The sequence below is a fragment of the Oxyura jamaicensis genome, chromosome Z, assembly GCF_011077185.1.
Source record: "Oxyura jamaicensis isolate SHBP4307 breed ruddy duck chromosome Z, BPBGC_Ojam_1.0, whole genome shotgun sequence".
Classification (NCBI taxonomy): Eukaryota; Metazoa; Chordata; class Aves; order Anseriformes; family Anatidae; genus Oxyura; species Oxyura jamaicensis.
This window is the reverse complement of record NC_048926.1, coordinates 33628653-33649950: the sequence shown is the minus strand read 5'-3', so window position 1 is coordinate 33649950 and position 21298 is coordinate 33628653. Positions and strand designations below refer to the sequence as shown.

Genomic DNA, 21298 nt, shown 5'->3' with positions numbered 1-21298 from the left:
TAGGATTGAACACAGTGGTGACCTTGTCCATTCTGTTGCTTGTAAAACATGCTTTTCATAGGACACCAAGAATGATATTTTAGGCAAGTTGAAACATAATGTAAAGCAAGATCCTGCAGCCTCAAAAGGTGTTTGCTCTTTACAGCTGCTTCTCTTCCTGAGATTCTCAGGGACCTAAAGCAGAACAGTAAGCTTGTATTTTTCATGATTAGTTCATCAAAAGGTGAAAGCTAAAGATACGATGGCAGTGTGCACGTGCATGCAATAGCATGATAAAAGGATCATGGGACAGAGGCGACAGAGAAATAATCTCCTTTTTTTTTTTTTTTTTTGATGCAGTTCTCTGTTTGCATCCACAACACAGCTGCATGAGCAGTTGTACGGAAAGAGCTGGAATGGTGAAACAGGGAAAAGCTGCTTTAGTTGGCATTGCCATTGAGAGAAGGACATGAACAGGACATAAATGGCTCTGTTTGTAAATAGGGGCTCTGAATAGAGGATGTGATAGTTTTTGTTTGTTTGTTTGTTTTTTAAATCTCAAAGTAAAAGCTATCAGTGATTAAGGTTTGGGGAATCCATCTTCTTTCTTGATTTTTAAATAACCTCATCCAACCCTTCCCATGTGAAGGTGAGACAGATCTCACCCCTGGAGATCTATCAGCACCATCCTTTCCTGATTTTTTCCTTTTTATGTATGAAGAAAGTCACTTTTCCTGCCTGTTTACTGATCACTGTTCTCTTTGTGGTGATTTTCTCACCAGATTCAAATTGGGATGTTGTCTTAAACTGCTTTTGTATTCTCAAGAAAACAAAGGTACTGTTTTGGAGGATAACACGAAGAAAGGCACAACTGATTTCATATATCTGCAGTGATGTTTAAACTTCTCACTTCCCTTCAGTTACCCATCTCCATCACTCTTGTGGATGGATGGTCAGACGCTACTGCTTATCCAACATTACAAATTTCTGAACAACATCAGACACGCTATTAAGAAGCAAAACAAAGCAAAAACCCTAATAAAAACCGTAACAAAAACCTACCAACCCCCCAAAAACAAACCAATTTCAGAAATTTCTTCTTCCCAGGATAGAGTTTCCTGCCTGGAAACTTACTTTTGCAAAAATCATCTATCATTCATATATTAATACCAGTGTGTGTTAATAGTGGAGGTTGTAGCGTGACAGGCCTGGATAGCATTAACACGTTGTGGCTTATGTGACTTTTCTTTTTAAAAGGTGATTTTAAAAGGTAAGCTGCGGCTCATGCACCTAAAATTGTCGACATAGGGCTTGAAAACTGAACCCAGGGGTAATGCTTTTATGAATCACTGAAAAGGAAAGCAATGAAATGCTGTAAAGTGTCAGTGACAGCTATGATTCATAGCTTCTTATTAGAGCAATTCAGGAGATGTTGTGTAGCAGTATACAGACAGAGCCTTTGATATGGAAATGTAAAAATATTACCAAGTATATTCCTAAAAGCAATTTTCAGGAAGGTTTCAAGCTCTAAAGTGACTCAGAATATGGTCACCTATGAGGTTATTCTAGTTATCCAAGGAGATATAGTTCTTGTGGGTTGTTATTTTGGGAGGCTGTATATTGCTTTCACAAGTGAAACTTTTTTCTTCTCCTTCAGAACTCAGTAGTTAATAGTCTATAAATGTGACTGTTTTCCTTGTCTGATATTTTGCAGGAAAATACTGTATTTGCTACCACTTACCATATTGGAGTAGAAGCCGAGAAGCTGAAAAAATGTTGGAAACAATTGGTAATCTTTTTCTTTTTATTTGTATCACTGTATTTTTTTTTAGCTAAATTAAGTGTGCTTGATAGATGTAGGACATTGGTATATACTCTATATATTCTATACAACTGAGGTAGGTTTTGTAAAAAATACCTGCCTCTCTCTCTCTCTCTATATATAGGTATATATATATATATAGTCCTTTCCTAAGTCCTTTCCTACTGAAAACAGTTCATTTGTTTAGTGTATTCATCTTTTTCCACTTGTTTTGTTTTAGTCTTCAGTAGAATGTTAGAAGTTCATATGGAGAAGACAGATGTTTCCTTTTAGAGATATTTGTGTCACTTCTCATTTACAGTTGCCTGTACAGTTATGTACACTTACACACAGTTGCCACAGTTCTTGTAAATGAATTTTTAATGAAGGCTCTTTCACTTCTGAAACACAGTTTTTAGTGGAAAGAAATGTAATTTTCTTTGCTCTCTGTTTTGTGCTCTGCCTCCGACTTCCTGATTCATTAAGACATGTTTGGGCTGGGTTTTTTGTTCAAAACTGAACCACTGAAGTCCTCTGTAGTTTGAACAGAAGAGAAGGATTTATTAAAATCTGTTGCCTGCTTCCTATGTCTCTGTTTCTAAACTTCTACTGACTTGGAGTGAATATCTCTACAGATACACATCGGGCTCTCCAGGCCGTAGAGCGCTTACAGGCGAAGCTTCGCGATCGAGGTGACATCGCACATGAGGAAAAACTGAGCTTATTAAAATCGGTGCTGCAGAGTCCTCTTTTCAACCAAATTCTCAACCTTCAGACTTCTGTTCAACAGCTGAGAGATCAGGTAGGAAAAGCAGCCCCAGAGTCACAAGAGAAAAACTGAAGGTGCAAGAATATGTGTATCTCTTTGCATGTTGTGTAGTGAAATCATTAAAGATCTGATCCAAAGCTTCAGAGAATGGAGGAGGGTTTACCCAGTGACTTTTCTGGGTTTTATTGTGGCTCGTAGTGTGTGCATGCACTTTTAACATAAATACTTGTAAGATACGAGGTGCACTGTGGGGAAATGGTGGTACTGGGTAGTGAGTTAATGTACAGCTTTGTGTCTGTCCTTCAAAAGGAAGCATTGTGTTTAGTTTGTGGTCTCACTTTTTTTTTCTTTCCTATGGACCTTTTGTTGATTCCTTATATCTTAACCTGCTAAAATGAGAATACATAAGGGGAGCTGTGGAAATGTTGGCTTCATAAAGAGATGAAGATACATTTTTCTTGACATAGGAGTAAGAGATTAAACAGAAGTGAGAGTTTCTGCCTCCTTTGTCCTTGTTCAGGAGTGTAAGTAAAAGTATTACCTCTCTGCCTTCCTTTGGTGAGGATGAGAAAAGGGGCATCTTATTTTTATTGACTTAATTATTTGTTATTGTCATCTTATTCTGATGAGATGGAAATAAAAACTTGAATATAAAATGTAGTTCAGTAACTAAACTAAATATCTGGCTCTGCAAATAGTTTTTCCTGTTGACTGCTGCAAGATGGGTGACTGTGCGACTGGTATGCAGAAATGCCTAAGTAGGAGGAAGCAGCCATTGCATTTTGCAATATCATCAGTATGGAGCTGCATCTGGTCTCTGGCCAGGCTGTAGCTGGTTAGGAGTCCTTGTCTTCCTGAGGCTGATACAACCGCATGGTAGTCTGTCCCTTTGCTGTTTCCTGTAGATCATCTTGATGCTACAGGATACATACATGGCTACTTATGTGGTGATGACTGTGGGAACATACAATCCAAAAACAAGGTGTGCCTGAAACATTAGAGGGAATTTGCTGAAAAGGCAGATGAAATTTTCACTTCTAGTCATTAACTTTGAAGTTGAAGGTTGCTTCTGTTTCTAAATAGTCATCTAAATGAGATACAACTGATAGTCCATAGGTTATTTCAGATGAGCTTTTTTTTTTTTTTTTTTTTTTTTTTAAAATCAAGTAATAGTTTCACCAGCAGCCCCAACCTCACAGATCTATCTGTGCAGTAACTTCAGTGGTCTGTGCATGTTGCATGATATGTACGTAGTACCCTATTTAGCTGACAGGGGAACTACTTGTATGTGATTTTGTTTTTTAATATGTACTCCTATGAACACCTGCACATGCAAATGTAAGTTTCCATTCTTAGATTTGGGTCACCTCTTAAAAAGTATCCTATATTTTCTCTATGGAATCTTTTCTTCCCTGCAGTATAACGTGAAATAGTCTGTTTCTTCTTTGCTTTATTTAAATGTTCATAAAGATATTGAAACAAGGGGAAGAATGAATGTAATAGGCAGTCAATTAGAAAATTAAATTTCTTGACATTTTCAAAGCCTCAAATTTGTTTGAGGCCACCATATAGTTTTTTTTTGTTTGTTTTTGATTTTTGTTTTGTTTTAATGGCTGGAAAGGCACTGTGCTCTTGGAACTCTGAAATTACTTGTTGGTGAAAACTGCAAGGCATGTGAGTATAGACCAGGCTTTTTTACTGAGCACTGCCAGGCAGAGGATGGAGACACGTTTCCCAAGCACTTGTGGTCAGAGCTATCTTTGACACTTGTCAAGTGGTGTTGAGCAGTGCAGTGGCTAGTTATAGCAGTCTACCCACTGCAGCCTAAGATGGTTAAATTCTCTTGATCCTGCATGATAAGCTGTCCTGAAGTTGAAACATGGTCTCTTTCTTCTCAAGGTAAAGTGTGACAGTCTGTTTAAATGTTAATGTGTTTTTAATTAGTTGGTGAGTTTTTGAAGAGCTACAAGACTATTGCAAAATTCGCAGGAGAAGGCCATCTGTCAGTGAAGTATTGGTTTGGAGGAGAGGATGGGAGCAGAGGAGCAATGATTGCAGTTTACTTTAAGTTAAACTAATTTGTTGCAAGAATCCCAGTAGAAGTAGATCACTAAGTAAGACCTATTTGTGGGCCTGTAGTGGCCTGATAACAATTTTCAAGGGTAGGATATATTTTGCTCTTGAGGCACTGTATCTGAAAGGTGCAGGGATGATTGTGAGACCATCTTCTGTTTGTGAAGTGAGTCTGGAAAATGTCCCACCAAAACTTGTAAATATCAGTCACATTCTATCAAGATTTAGGATGTAAATACACGGTTTTAGCATACAAGTACTTTCTGCATTCCTGTGAGTGTTGGCTCCATTTTATGGTCTAAAATACTAGGCTTCCTGTGCTGTTTTTTTGTTTTTTGTTTTTTTTTTTTTTTTGACAGAAAAGTGATCTCTTAAGCACCCAGAGATCTGAAAAAGAGTGTCTCCATGCAAGCAGGTGTTTCAGATTTGCAGTTCCATTTCCTTAAAGCTTCTGCATGTTAATTGGAAACTGATCGCCTTCTATTGTTGTTGTGTGCTTAACAAGAACCTCTTGAGTTTGCATTTGTGTTCAGTGGAATGCTGTGGAATGAACAGTATGTTGCTTCAGATGGAAATTGATGAGGCACAGTGCAGAAGTCAGCAAATCTGATGCTTTGGTACCTATTGATAGGTGCTCTAAAGATTGTTTTTTTTTCTTAGATAAGCAAACAAGATTTTTTTTTTCTTAGATAAGCAAATAGTTTTTGTTTACACTGCAGGTCTGTCATTGCAGAGTTAAGAACTGGAGTGGGAAAAGTCTAGGAACACCGAAGGAATGTTTTGTTGAGAATTGTTATCCTTACTTCCCCAGCCCCTTGAGTTGAGGAGTGCTGAAGCAAACACTTTTTCTCCCTCTTAGTATCCTTATTCCTTGGTGAATGCTTGCTTTCTGATTGTGAAGAGCAATCTTGTTGTTTGCAGATAAAGGAGTGACAGAAAAGAAAAGCAGAGACTGTGATGTTTTGAACTTTTCAGGTCTCTTAAGAATATTTTCTTTTGCATGTAAAATGTATTAAAGAAAACACCCAGACAGCACTGGCAGCCCTTCTCTGGCACCTCTCTCTTCTATTCCTTTCTGCCTCTCACTTACCTACTCACTGTCTCTCTTCTACCTCCCTTCTTCACTCAGCTCAGGGTTTTACCAGAACAAAAAAATCCTTTCCTTGGCTGGGCTACATTCCTCAGATTTTTTTTTTCCTTGTGAGCTCCGTCATAGCTTTTTATACACAGTGCAGTAAAGGAAAAATTCTGCCTGCAGTGCAGGCACCTACTAATTTGCATGTGATAGCTGGGTGCCCAGGACTGCAAGACAAATTTAGAGGAGGAACAAGATGGAGAAACAGCATCTTTCATAGTGCCTGTGAATGGTCGCTTAGTGCTGTGATTTGCACAGCAGACAAGGACTTTTAGTTATTATTCTGAGCTCCTTCCTATGATTGTGCCATTTGTTCTGTTATTTAAAACAAAGTAGTTCATACTCCCATATGAAAAGCTAATTTGCTATCTGCTCCATACCTCCCGAGGATGGAGCCCTTTCTCAGGGAGGTGAAGGAGTGTTTAGCAGAATTGCTTTGAAGCATTACTGGGGAGCAGGGTGCCTCATGAATAGCTGTCGCTTGTTCCAGAGGAGACTTGGAGATTTCAGTGCTGCCCTTGCAGTGTTTTTGTGCGTGCTGCCTTCTCCTTTGGAGAGGAATTTGGGGCAGGCAGGGAGGCTCCTGTGGGGAGCCTGGCAGCAGATGCTCGCCTGGGACCTCCCACGCAGGGCTCCCATGTGGCTGACTTGTGCTTCACCACTTCTGTTAACCACTCTTGCTCCTACTGACCCTTTCACTACACAGCACGCTCACATGAAATACTGCCTCATGTTGCATGTGGTGTCTGAGGCTGGGGACTTTAAAGAGTAGAAACCCCAGGAATTTGTTCGTTTGACAGTTGAGACTTAGCAATGATGATTACATTGCTTTGAATGCTGATAAGCTTACAGACATGACTGATTTTTTTTTTTTTATTAAGCACATTGTGAACAACCAAATGTAAGTGCTGTTTGACTGCATTTACCATCAATCTGTGCAATTGTAGTGTAGTTTTTATCATGCTCAATGGTATTTGTGAATTTTCTTTTCCTCTTATGCCAAGTTATGTCCATATATTGTTGATGTTATGTAAAGTAAAGAAGAGGCCAATCAAAGACAATTACCACAAGCCAAATTATAAAAGCAATATTCTTTAATACAGTACTTAAATAATCACATTGCTATAAAGGAACTTCTCAATACAATTATAGTGAATTTATTGTTGTGAAGCATTACAATTCCTATGCTATGGAAACTATTTCTTGAAACCACAAGAGCATCATCTTCCTAAGATTTCTACTTGTGACTTATTGCGCCCCCAGAAATGAGATATACTTCTGTGATTAACAATGACATACACCAGTTCTCCTGATTTTTTTACATGCTGTAAGCCTGTATTTGAAGGGGTGGAGGGAAGAAAGGAAAACCAAGGGATCATGATGTTTCTGTTCTTATTTTGTCTGGGGATTCTAATATTCTACCTTTAGGGTTATTGTAAATGTCATTTTAAAACAGAAATGATTTTAAAGTGTATGTGGATGTGTTTCAGGAGAGAAAGGGAGATGAATTCTTAAATACAAGTTTTTTTTACACACACATATATGCAGAACTTCATTCTGTTAACTGTTCGGTAGGTTTTCTTAGACTACTCATCACAAGCCAGAAGCAGAAGCCACGTTATATGAGGTGGGTTTCCCATATTAAGCACATACTGTATTGAACGTGTAACTTTCTTTAAAAAGAAAAAAAGAGTGATGAACATGAAGTGTTGCTATCAATTGTTAGAGAAGAGGTAGTGTTTGATACGGCATTGTAGCTATTCTTTAATCATAGTTCTAGTGAAGGTTTGAGATGAACTTTTTCAAAGCTTTATTTAAACTGGTATAGATTGGAGGTTCTTTTTAACTTTCCATGCTTTATATTGTGTGCAGCTCTTCTTTTCAGTGATACATTAACCGTCATGCAAATAAAGACTATCAGGTGTCTTTAGAGTAATGGAGTTAGTATGTAGTTATGGAAAAATGTCTTAGAAAATCATGAACAATTTCCATCTCAACACTAGTTTGGAAGGCAGAAGGAATACAGGGGTTCAGTCAGCTCCCACACCTTTGCATCAGTGTACCAGCTAGCTCACAGAAATGTACAGAAAGGACAAGGTGCCAGACTGACAGGGTGGCTGCTGTATTTTCAGTTTGAAGAGGATTTGGTCTGTGAAAACATACAATGTGATGCTAAAATATGAATCTGTGGCCTGTTGCTACTTCTATTCTAGCAAGTAGTTGTGAGAGTTTTCTAGCAGAGAAGAAAAAATAAGTTCTGAAGGAAAATGCCATGTTTTAATGAACAACTCACATTTAAGAACTTCAAACTTGTATAGAGAAGAAAATGATGATACTAGTAATATGGTCAGGTGGAAGTTAATGTACCCCTTGTGGTCTGTTGTTTGAGCATTGCCACCAGTGAAATGACCTTAAAGCAATACCTTGCTAAGCAGTTCTAGCAGAACATTTACAGAACTTTCTGCAGGATGTATGCAGAGCTCCTCTATATACTGATGGCTGTACTGGATGCTCAATGGGTGAGAAGAACTCTAAATTCAGACAATACATATATTACAATTCATACTAAGGGGAATGTGTTGTATTCAATAGCCTTTTATTTTTGAGATGTAGCTCCATTTTTCTCTTTGCCGTTTTTGTGTACAGAAAAGTAAGTGCTTTATTCTGTGTTGGAGCAAGACAATACCATAATATAAACGCCATTTACATTATTCACACAATTGTAAAAGTGCTATGCCTTAGGAGTACTGGGCTTTGCTTGATTTCATTTTTTTTTTTGTGCATGGCATGATTTTTCTAGAGTTGTATATTGGTCCCTTTATGTGTGTAAAGAGTGTTCCTGATACACAGAGGACAGTTCTGTTCTATATGGTGAGAGGTTTCACAGGCTGGGGTCGTCTTGGTGTTAGTAGTCCACATATCATGTGGTAATATGGAAAGATTCAGAGTGAATTTAATGAAGAAAGCTAGAGTTTCAGAGAGTGAGCTAGGCACAGCAGCAATTTCTTAGCTTCAGCAAGCTTCTATGCCTTAATATTATATTTCTTACCCATTTTGTTTGTTTGTTTTAGCCTGCATGGCTCTTCCATTTCTGAAGCAGAGAGGTTCTAGATTTATTTATAGTCTCAAATTTTGCTCCTAGCATAATTATAATTTTATTTCTTTTACTACTTTTGTCTTATGACTATGCACACCATTCAAAAGCAGTTTTCACACACATTTGGGTTTCTTAGGACTAATGGTAATGCCAGTGACCCTTCCCCTTACTGCCATCCTGACTGATGAAACTTAAGTTCATGCTATATTAAAAGGGTTCCAAGATGGAGTAGTGTTGTGATGAGAAAGGTGCTAAATGAACTTTAAGGCATTTAATATATATATTTTTTCTCTTAAGTTTAATCATGTTGGCTGGAGTCATCACCACTCACAGCTGCTGAGCCTTGCCTACTTTGTTGGAGGTTACCACTCCAAAGGTTGTATCAAAGAGGTTTTATGAACTCTCAGCACTGTATGGGGCAGAATCAGTTTGTTTTGGTCAAACTGTGCTGTTCCATTTCTAAGCTAAAATTGCTGGCTTTGGTGGTGCAGGTGGTAAGTTCTTTTGTGACTCCTTTCACCAAGCAGGATGATAACCTTCAGCAGGAAGGGCAGTTAAGTGCTATTTAATGCTATGAGCACAGTGATTTAGAAAATGAACACGTATCCATGACTGTTTGTGATATCAGATCCATTTATAATGGCCTTTGAGTTTACAAGAAACAGATTGTGTTTGTGTCCCATTTACTCTAATGCTGCTTTATCTCGCTGTGGAAATGCAAAAATGTTTTAAAACAGAAGTAATGTGAGACCTGCTAATTACAACGGTGTATTTTTTTATAAAAACTTGTCCCATGACAATTTTATGGGAGAAAATATAACAGGAGGATATATTAGTAGCTTTTAAGGTGGGGGAGTTCAAATAGTGAAGCATGTTAATTGACAAAGTTCAGCAATGTACTCATGTATATTGAAATGGGTGACATGGGGAAGGTGGAAGTGTATTATTCTATTGTGTGGACTCATGCAGATAAGAAAACAGTATGGCATAGACTTTAATAGTTTTAAATGCACACATGCAATATAAGTAGAAATCTTGTGTTCATGAAAGGAAGTGTAGAATGGGATTGTCTCTGAATGTTGTTACATGCAGTGAGCTGTGAAACAAAGCTTATCTGCCTGCTCCTTACACGTTTGCTGAAATGACTGTATCTGGTTAAGGAAAATGCATGTTTTAGGCATTATAGTTTGTCTGAAACATAACCCCAGTGGTTCCTCACAAACCTAGACAACAGAACATGATCACTGCATTGGAAATCAGAGTTCAAAACATCCTGTTGTTCTTCTTTCCCATTTTGTTGTGGCAGAGCAAGCTAAGTGTTATTGAGGGCTTTTCTTTCTAGTGCTGCCTTATATTAATTATTCTGTAACTTGTTGAACTTTCCAGGCAGATAGGGTATTCAACAAATGACATTTGTTCTATTATATTTTCCTAAAGCACCTGAATGAGAAGGAATGGTGTGATGGAGAATGATACTTTTTTTTTTTTTTTTTTTTTGTGTGTGTGTGTGTGTGTGTTTGGGCTATTAGTAGAATGATATGATAAATTTAAAGGTGGTAGCCTGTTTAAACAGTTGAAGCTGGCTGGCACAGTAGCCATTTTAGAATACATTTTCAGCATAAGAAAATTTTGTTGATATTTGATATATAAAATAAGGCTTTGAAGAAGGGGAATTAATCTCTGTTGTGGTAGAGACTGGTGCAATTTTTGCACTGTGAAACTACTAAAAATATTTGAGGATAGGATGTTGTGGTCCTGAATAGAGGTCAGCATGCCAGGCAAGTGTGACACAGATGCGTGTGGTGTAAAACAGTACTAGCTGATGGACAGCCATCAGGTGAGTGGGATAAGAGGCAGCTGACAGCTGCTTCTCCTGGGCATTGTACATTTATTTGTGTGAAGTGATGTCTCCATTCCCCCACCCCCAGCCACGCATTAGATTGGTCAGCCCGAGACCTGCTTGAAAGTAGGCAATTTACTCTGTCTGGGCAAGATGGGGACTTCTTTTCTTCTCTAAGAGAAAGGTATTGTCACGGCTGTCTGTGTAAAGGTACAACTGCAGCTTTCAGATCAGCCTGGTGATTTTAGAGTTGCTCAGTAATTTTGTATATAATTGTAGCTCATGTAGGGTGTCACAGTGGCAGCCTTAGTGTATAGTGGTGCAGAAAACCTGACTGGCAGAAATTTTATTTGGACCATTGTTTCCTGCATAGTAGGTGAGGTTTCTTTCTTTTTTCATCAAAATGTGCATACTTTTTTCTCCTTGTAAAATAATTGAACAATTTGTTTTTTAAAAACCTGGCAGCGTAGAAAAAGCTTGTTCAGACTTGTTTACCACTACCGTGGTTAGAATTATTCAAGCTGCTATGCTGATATGAACAAAAGAATTTTAGGGAGAGTACGCAAAATAATTTTAGATTATTTTCTTAAATTTCTTTCATGTTTTAGCTGATGATTCACAACTTGTCAACTATAAATACTAACGATAATTTCGCTTTTTAAATTGTTGTTCTAAAATTGCAAATTGGGATTTTAAATATTTTTAACAAGCTAGCAGCTGTTCATGGTGCTTTGTGGTAAGCAGGAGTATCTCTGGTATGTCAATAAATCTGTGTTGTTATTGATCTTTTCCAGGTAAATATCCCTCCTTCCATACATTCCACTGGTGAGTTCCCCCAGCTTCTCCACCATGGTGTGAATGTGGGGTCCTTACCACATAATGAGTCATATTTGTTGGCTCAGCAGAATGGCAGCCCAGCTAATGTGCTAGAAGCATCGATGAGATCCATCACTCCTCAGATTAATGGGAAATCTTCTAGTGATGACTTTGAGCAGCTGATCAGAACTATGTCCCAGGTAACCATGTCTTCTGCTTACCCTGATGTGGCAAACAATAGCATACTTGCTGTAAAAACCTAAGATACTCTCTTCATGTGAGGAACAACTGGTAATGAGAAAGCAGGCTTGGAAACGTAGCCTTGATGTTGCTGCTGCTGATACTATCTTTAGTTGGGCAGTGTGACGCTCACAGATCTGCATGCCATTATCCTTCTGGGCTCCTTGCAGGACTGATGTGTCCTGCATCCATGAGATACTTTGTCAAAGCATGTTTTTGTCATCATTTATGAAGCCTAGTTCTGCTGCTTCATTCGAAATAAGACGAAAAAAATCCTTTTGGGGCTTACTGTGTGTTGTTCTGTCATCTTATTACTTTTCTGTGGTAGACAACAGTAGTGTTTTGAGTCCCTTCAGTGGCTGAGGCTGAGAATGGACAGGCATGTATTTTAGCATTTTTCTAATTAACCTTTAATAGAGCTTGCTATAGGAAGTTCTCTGTTGTTCTTGTGGTAACACTTTTTGCATAGTTCTACTTTTTCCTCTCCTTCTGAAATTCATCCTCTTATTTCTTTTTGGCATCAAAGTTGGCCTGCACCGTCTGAAATTTTGTAGACCTCTGTATCTTAGTCTTCTCGCTGCTGATCCTACACACATTTAACTGTGTTTTTTTTTTCTAGTTTTCCTCTTCTGATCTGGAGAACCCTTCCTAAAGAACCCTTTATATCTCAAATCTTTTGTAATTGCTACCTTTCTATATGTTAGCTAGAAGTGAGCACTGAAGAACTGTATTTCAGTTATCAGCTTGTGTAGCCCTGTCAAGCTCTATAAATAAAATCGAAAACTCATTTAGCAAGTTGTTTACCCCATTCATTAATGCTGCTTTTTGACATTTTTAATGTTCATCCACTTTTCTTCTGCCAAACAGGGTCGTCTTGTTGAGACAATTGAGCTAACTAAACCTCTAAGTGGTGGTCTTGGCTTCAGTGTTGTGGGACTCAAGAGTGAAAACAGGGGAGAACTGGGAATATTTGTGCAAGAAATTCAAGAGGGAAGTGTGGCACATCGGTAAGAATACTACTGGAATATTTTTCTGTACCAAATATTAACATGACGCTGTGATTTAGTGGTGTTATTGCTATTGTATTTGTGGTACAAGAGTGTTCTTTGCTTGTATTATAAGCCATGTGTCCTACCAGGTATAAAATAATTCACGACAACAGCTTTTATAATTTTGGAATAGAGCACTGTATGATTTGTGCTTGAATTTTACTCAGAAGTAATTTCTTTGTGGTTTGCTTGTATTATCTCTCTTTCAACAGGGGAAAAAAGAGAGGCTACAGATCTGTGTCATGGCTTTAAAAACTAAAATACAGGAGTTGGCATCCTTGACTACACTGAAAAATAACTTGGTCCTAAAAAATCCATTGCAATTAGAAGGGTTGGTTGTGGAGTAGGGCTCTGTTATACACATGTAAGAAATCCATCTTTTAAGTCAAGCGAGGCTTGACCTAAATCTTTGGATTCTTAAAAAGAAGTACTCAGTTGGTGTTATTAGAAACTCAGCAATAATAATAGCTTCTTGAAAGTATGCTGTAGACTTTAGTCCTGATTCCACTGATTCCTAGTGAGCAAACTCACTGGTGAATGGCAGCAATATTGGTTCATGGCAGACCCAGTGGGGTATATCACTCTGTTCAGATCTGCTGATCAGGATCCTGGTTAGAGGTGCTTCATGGTGTAGTCTGAATGTGATGGGGGATGGCTGGATCATTTTGGTTCTGTATGTCATTACAATATTTTTTTTTAATCTGCCTAAATCCCCCTTTTCCCTTCTCCACATTTCCCCTTAGTCCCCTACTCACTTCCAAGTGGCTTTTGCTCCTCATATTCCAAGGAGCTGAGACTTCAGTGAATCAAGTCCTGCCTGAATAGCTGGCAAGAAGAGAAGTATTCAACAACTGCTACAGGACTCATATATCAGAAAGGCCCCAGCAATAATAAATCTTCCAAAGCACTCTAAAACAGTTCAAGTTCACAAGAAAAATCTTATGGATTAAGGCAAAATAGTGCTTTTCCTGAACGATGCTGGAAATCGTTCTTGGCTTCTATACTACAGGTATAGAAGCTGGTATAATAGGGAGTCTTATTTTCGTTGCTGCTGTTTGCTTTGTAAAGCATTGCCACTTCAGGATAAGAAAGGCATGACTCCAGAGTTCTTGCTGGTTTGTTGTGAAAGTAATAGAAGGGGTGGAAAAAACAGAGGATAACTTGTCTGTGTAGGCTTCATACAGTTTCTTTGAAGTAGGTCTGGGGAAAGGCTCTGTATGTAATTCTACAGCAGTGTTTCCTTTGTCAGAAAGTGAAGTATTATTCTATAATTTATTCAAGCCTTATTTTTTTTCTCATTTAAAAGGGATCTTTTGTATCATTTTCATTCTCTTTCTCTCTCAGCTTCCCCCCCCTCCCCCCCCCCAAAGTGGGGGTGTTTGGGGGGGGGGGGGTGCAAAGCAAAATCAGTTTCCGTAACATCTTGATGGAAATGTGTTCCATTCTTCACTTTGATAAATATTCAGAATGGGTGCACTGAACAAAATAAAGCACTTGGTCTGTTAAGCAAGAGACTCAAAGTCAAGAATAAATATAAGTTCTCAGGCTATGGTTGGGAACGGCTGAGACCTAATGTGCTTAGTCTCAGATGGGGGTACAGGGAGAAAAAAGCTAGCTACGGGGTAGCAGCCAGGGAAGAGTGGCAGTAGGATTAGCTTCAAAGGAAGCAATCATCAGGGTGCCGCATCAGCTCCTTTCAGCAAAACTGCAGGGAAAGATTAAAAAGTGGGTGAAATACAGAACAGGATATTAAAAGTATTGGAAAATTGTCAAAATACTGTAATTTCTCTGGCAACACTTTTGATTTTTTTTGTTTGTTTTGTCATCCCTCTTCCCTGTTTATACGTATGTGACAGAGATGGAAAGCTGAAGGAAGCAGATCAAATCCTTGCTATTAATGGACAAGCCCTTGATCAGACAATTACACATCAACAGGCTATCAGCATCCTACAGAAAGCAAAAGATAACGTCCAGCTAGTCGTGGCCAGAGGCAGTTTCCCTCAGCTCATAAGTCCTGTAGTTTCCCGGTCTCCTTCTGCTGCTAGCACAGTTTCAGCCCATTCCAACCCGGTGAGTATACCCCAAACGTATGTTTATTCAGTTTTGGGCATGTATGTGCTTTCTGTATTGAGACACTTTTTGTAACTTGTATGTATATTTCCTTCACAGTTCTAGAGATTTTTCTTCCGTGTGTATTTGTTTCACTTTGTCCCATACAAAGAGTAGAAAATATGTAGCCTTGCCAGGTGGATCTTGATGTTGGCCATATTCCTTTTTCCCATCTGCCAACCTGTGTCCACCAGTGCATATAGAACCTATTTGTCTTACATTGTAAAGCTCAATTTTGAGTTAGTAGTAAACAGGATCTTTTTCTCTTCTGCTTGGGTATACAGACATCTTTGAGGAGTTACAGTCTGATTTGCACTACCAGCTGAATGGATGCTTCTCTGTTTGTTGCTCAGTTGGCTTTTTAGGAGTTACTCCCACATAAAGCAACAGAGAGCCATCAAAATGCCATGTGTGGGTACACACTGTAGGACACATAGAAAGCAGTTCTGCTACATTTTATTTCTTTTGAAAGCTTTTGCGCAACTAGTTGAAGAGAATTTAGCTCAGAAGCATGGTGATATTAAGCACACTTTTCCTGGTGTCTTCCTCATGTAATGGCTGATACGTTTTTGCTTGCCCTGGAGTTATACAACCTGTCTTTGGTTCCTGTATGTTTCATTGTTCGGTTATCTATGTCACTTCTTTAGGGTGGTCTAAAATTGGAGGTGTATGGAATGATCAGAAGCCATTTTAGTGTTCATTTTATCCATTAGCATAAAATATTTGGTGACATAATTTCAGAATTACTGTTTTTGTACCTGCACAGAGATGTTGCTGATGAGCTTGATGGAGATGTTGCTGATGAGCTTGACCTTTCCTGTCAGCACACAGGAAAGGCCTACATTCTTTCAATATTCCTGTTACATACTTATTTTCTTCATGTGACTAGCTCTGTATTTTCTGAACAGCATCTGCCTCTTGAAAAAATGTTACTTTTAAACCTGTCCCTGGTCTTTCTGTTTCTTCTTATGCAAATCTTTTCTAGTTGCCTTGTTCCTTTAGCTTTCAGTTGCTGGTGGAAAGCAGCTTATCTTGAGGCATTCTTTTTCCTTAGGGCATTGTTTTATTGTCTTTGGTTTATGTTAAGACTGTGGATACCCAAACAATACTACAGGGCTTTAAATTTGCAGCACCTTGATTTATTCCAAACTAGCTACTTATTTTTGACATCCTGCCTGGTGGAGTACCAACTGTAGTCTTAAATTTTAGATGAGTTTATGATGTGATTTGTTCTTATACTAAACTATATCATGAAAACTCTAGTCTTCTGTTCAGTACTGTACCATGTGAACTACTATTTGGCTTTCTTTCAGAGCAGTTATACATCTGCCACAAAAATGAAGCCTATAGTCAAAGTTATTTCATTCCAATGCTGTTGACATCAGACAACCCAGAAATTGTTGTTCACTACGTAGGGGGCACTTTTGCTAATGTGTAACTCACAATGTCTAGTGCTGCTTTCAGTCTCAACCTCTGAATAGGGTTTTATGCTTTCTGCTGTGCTTTGTTATAATTGCCAGTGTAAACATGTACACATCTGAAGATCTTATTCTACAGTTCTGCAAGATTTCCTAGAAGTGTTATTTTTTTTTTACTGACTACAATGAGGCATGGAGGTGGACAATCATAGGTTGTTGCCTAAATTCTTTCAGCAATCAGGTTCTTGAAAGGCTAGACACACTTAACTGATACCAGAGTATGTGGGAATGGCACAAAGCTGCTCCAGGGGAGTTTCAGACTGGACATTATGAAGAAATTCTTTACTACGAGGGTGGTCAAGCACTGGAATAGACTTCATCAAAAGATGGTTGATGCCCCAAGCCTGTCATTGTTCAAGAGGCATTTGGATAATACACTCATTAATGTGTTTTAGCTTCTGGTTGGCCCTGAAGTGGTCTGGCAGTTGTACTAGATGATCTTTAAATGTCTCTTCCAACTGTTCTAGTTTGTTCTATTCTGTTCCATTCTCTACACACATCTGATTCTTTCAAGAGGAGGTACAGCTGTTAGAGGTGAGCAATTCATTACTAAATATTATGTAATCTTATATGTAATAATAATAGTTGAAAAGGTCCCACATGCCTACCTTTATTCTACCTTCCTTTATTCAAAAACTCACCCAAGAAATAAGAAAAAATACTTTGCAAATTTTAATAGATATGTCCTTATTTTAATCACATACAAATGTAATGTTTATTCCTTTGAGGTTCACTGGCAGCACGTGGAGACCATAGAGTTGGTGAATGATGGATCAGGTTTGGGATTTGGGATAGTTGGAGGAAAGTCAACTGGAGTGATTGTTAAAACCATCCTCCCAGGAGGGGTAGCTGATCAGGTAAATTCAATTTAACCTTCAGTATATTCTGTATAGTGTGAAGTTAAGCTTTAGTTTTATATTCATGCTAAGTAATGCTAGCTTTTTTCCTCTAAATATAAAAATGAGAGAGCAAGTGTTGAAATTTTTCCTCAGTAACGTAGTGTTTAGTGTAGGGATCTGTGCATTTTATCCTACCAGCTAGGTTAGGCTCAAAATCACTTTTTCCAAACTGTTACATTATATCTGTGTGGCGCTGATGCCTTTAGACTCCTAATTCCTTCATGAATGTACTGGTTGCAGTTTAAGGAGGGACCAGTCAGTTTACCTCCTCTGCTCATACAGTTATAAAGAATGATGCATCAGCTTCTCTCCATTGGGCTTACTTGAGGATGGAACAGGCATCTGTGCTCTTCTTCTTGACATGGGCTGTGTAACTGCCTTTGTTCATGCCTGAAGGGCTCAGAAGTGAAATTGGTCATCAAAGCCCATTTCAAACTTGTCCATGAGCAGATAGATAGATTTCAGGAGCGGCTGAGGGAGCTGGGACTGTTTAGCCTGGAGAAGAGGAGGCTCAGGGGTGACCTTATTGCGCTCTACAGGTACCTGAAGGGAGGCCATAGCGAGGTGGGGGTTGGTCTGTTCTCCCACGTGCCTGGTGACAGGATGAGGGGGAATGGGCTAAAGTTGCACCAGGGGAGGTTTAGGTTGGATATGAGGAAAAACTTCTTTACTGAGCGGGTTGTTAGTCACTGGAATAGGCTGCCCAGGGAAGTAGTTGAATCACCATCCCTGGAGGTCTTGAAAAGACGTTTAGATGTAGAGCTTAGGGATATGGTTTAGTGGAAGATTTGTTAGCGTTAGGTACGAGGTTGGACTCGGTGATCTTGGAGGTCTCTTCCAACCTAGACTATTCTGTGATTCTGTGATTTTCCAGACTTGCCTGTGGGCTAAATTCCTGTGAAGCTTTTCTGTTGGTTAATTAAATAGAAGAGTAAACCTAAATAGCTATGAGTGTAAGGTAATATAACTACCCGAATCACGCTAAGAGAGAAATGTATTTTATTTTGAAGTTATGGTTAATCCTGAGGGCCATTTTTTAAACAAGCATAAAGCTGAGTGTACATTTTTAAGCTGTGTTTGGAAATGAAACCTGAAATTTTCTAAACTATGTGCAGCTGTTACATATTAGTAGGTAGTAACCATAACTATGGGTATTTTTTACATGCCCCAGTGACTGTTTCCTTGGAAAAAGGATGTCCTGGATATTTCTGGGGAAATTTCTAGTAAAAGTAATACGCTCTTAGGCAACATACTTGTCTTCTCCATGCTGTCAGGGTATTAATGTGACATTCAAAAAAAGTCACCTACTTCATATATATTAAAAATAAATAAAGCCATGTAGTCATTTTCTAGTTGTGTGATTTATGGGAGAAGTTGCAGGATGTTATTGATTTTTATTTTTTTTTCATTGTTACTCTTCTTCCAGCATGGGAGACTGTGTAGTGGAGACCACATCTTGAAAATTGGTGATACTGACTTGGCTGGAATGAGCAGTGAGCAGGTGGCGCAAGTTCTGAGGCAGTGTGGAAATCGAGTGAAACTGGTAATTGCGAGAGGTCCTATTGAGGAGCCACCTCCACCAGCAGTCCCACCAGGTACTCCAGTACCCATCTCGACACCAGAGAAACAGGTAAGCAATAATAAATACACTTAACTTGTGCCAAACTTTTACTTCAGACTTCATTTTCTTTTTATATCTGTTCAATGTCTTTCATGCTTATGTTCTCAGAAGTCAACATTTTCATATCCAATACTGATGTTTTTATCTTATGCTCTGGAAGGCTTTAAATGCTGCCAGTTCACAGTGCAAGGAAATGCTTGAAGTATTGTGGGATCCAGGCTTGGGATTAGAAGTTTTTCATGCCATGTGTCTGGGTTGATTAACCCTTTGACTTGCTTATAATTGTGCAGTGATACTTCAGTAATAGCAGAGTCCACATAATAATTTATTGAGACAGAACATGCTGGTTCTTTAGCATTTCTCTGTCCACTTACCCTTTTACTCTCTAGGAGCACTTATTTCAGTATCATTGCAGCATATCCATCAGACATTTCTTCTCCGTGCCAGCCACCACACAGAGGCTGCCTCTTTGCTGCATCACCTGACATTTCTCATTTACTAGTCATTTTCCAAAGAAAACCAGCTGCTACCCTTATTCCCTTGCTGATGATTATACTCTCTGTACTGTTACTCCTCAGACTAGCCATGACTCCTCTACAACTCTCAGCTACACCTCTCAGCATCAGCTTTGTCAGCACAAAACCTCAATGATATAGGTCATTCCCACATTTGCGGCAAAGCCTGTTTTCAGGGAAGTTAAGGAACAGTAGTAATGTGTTGTGTGTAGCTATAAGCAGGTATACTTAAATATGAATACATCCAAGTAAGTGAATGAAACAAGAAAAAGGTGGTTGCTTTGGGGCCTATGGGTAGATAAAATTTATTCATTGCAAAGAATTTCTCATTTTCTTTTTCCTGTTGTTTTTCTAGACATATTCTACAAATTGCATTTCAGATATGTCACTAAAAAAAAAGCCTTCTTTAACAATTCCTTGCACGATTGCCAGCATTTTGCCATTGTCCGTTGTGATGGTATCTGTGGGAAAGAAAAAGATAGGTTCATCCCATCTGTTGTGTTTATAAAGCTAACTAAGAAAGTTAATCTTAACATGCATGCTGAGTCTTTTCTGAGTCTTTTCTGAGTATCTGAGAGGAGAGACTGGTGGTTTTGTGTCTCTACAGTACTGAGGGATGAGACCCTGGCTATATTTCAGATAAAAGGATCAATGTGTGGCCTGAGTATTTCTTATCTGTGACGTAGCAGTTTCAGAAGGGAAGCTGAGTGTCATAACTTGTCTGCGTGTATTTCTTCATTGTTTGCCTTTCTGAGGTTATGTGATGAGATATTAAGGGCCAGTTGCAGGATTGTGGAATTTCTTATAACAAGAAAAAATTTCAAAGCCCACAAGAAGCAAAACCTTACCTTTTTTTTTTTTTTTTGCCACCTTTTTATTTCAGTTGTTTTCAATACCTTGTCCTTGGTATGCCACTTCTGGCAGAAGGCACACTGTTTTTAAACTACCTTTGCCTGCACAAAGTCCCCTTCATGGAGTTAACATTCAGTCAATGATACTGCAACCTCTGTAATTTGGATTTGGGTGTTAAACATGAATTGAGTGAAGATGATGACTGATACAGCTTTGTTTGTCGTCTTCCTCGAGAATACGTGGTGGCTGAAGACTACGTGAGGCTCTTGACATTCAGTGAAAGCAGAATGCTTCTCCAGAATTTCTCATCCTGTTCAATGTAGATATATTTCCTGTAAAAAGTGATGATATTACAGAAATTGGAGCAGATTTTTAGCATCCTAGCTCTCTTGAAGTATCCTTCCCCCACCCCCACCCCCCTGCCCCTTTTTTTGTTTGTTTTCGAGTACATACATACTCAGATAGTCAATATGGGTTTAGATGATATCAGCCTGGTTTCCATATTGGCACTTTACAGATACTAGCTGTTGTTTGTCATGCAGAAGAAGCAGGAAAAAAAAATCAGAGTATAGCAGGTTCATCATAGATTCATACACGTATTTGAAATGGGCATTTATAAATATAGTATAAGTACTGATGCCTGTATAAATACAATGAAATTGAAGCTTTTTATGTTCCAATCTAAATGATTCTACGGTTCTATGTGAAATCATATATGTATCCATAGTAGCTGTGGAATTGGCTAGTAAATACACATTTTAGAGAGCTGACAGATGAAAATTTCTTGGAAAAATAAGGTTTCCTGATTTTTTTTTTTCTGTTAATACAAAGGCGATACTGGTGAAATGGGAATTTAATATGTATCCTCCTGTAATAGATATTTTCATTAACAATAAGTAAATGAATTCTTTTCCCTAAAATTCTTTGTTATGGAAATTCAGAATGCTGTAGTAGGTGTTACTGAAGGCTGTCATTGTTTAGCTAGCTGGAAGTATAATTGCTACTTGCTAAAAAAGAAATTTTAA

At 38.5% G+C, this 21298-nt stretch overlaps 1 protein-coding gene across 18 annotated transcripts in view; it reads left to right on the top strand.

The window, feature by feature from the left end:
• MPDZ (multiple PDZ domain crumbs cell polarity complex component) overlaps positions 1 to 21298 on the top strand; it is a 103918-nt gene that overhangs the window by 6302 nt on the left and 76318 nt on the right. For 15 of the 18 annotated variants that reach the window (XR_004746054.1, XM_035309501.1, XM_035309500.1 and 12 more), the window contains exons 2-8: positions 1694 to 1768; positions 2416 to 2582; positions 11489 to 11710; positions 12618 to 12757; positions 14656 to 14869; positions 17115 to 17243; positions 18712 to 18915. Coding sequence is in view for 17 of the 18 variants with exons in the window: in XM_035309501.1 (XP_035165392.1) it covers positions 1753 to 1768; positions 2416 to 2582; positions 11489 to 11710; positions 12618 to 12757; positions 14656 to 14869; positions 17115 to 17243; positions 18712 to 18915 (1092 nt within the window). In the remaining variant the exon portion in view is untranslated. The remainder of the gene's footprint in view (positions 1 to 1693; positions 1769 to 2415; positions 2583 to 11488; positions 11711 to 12617; positions 12758 to 14655; positions 14870 to 17114; positions 17244 to 18711; positions 18916 to 21298) is intronic. The other 3 variants (XM_035309499.1, XM_035309505.1, XM_035309504.1) reach the window with 3 other exon arrangements.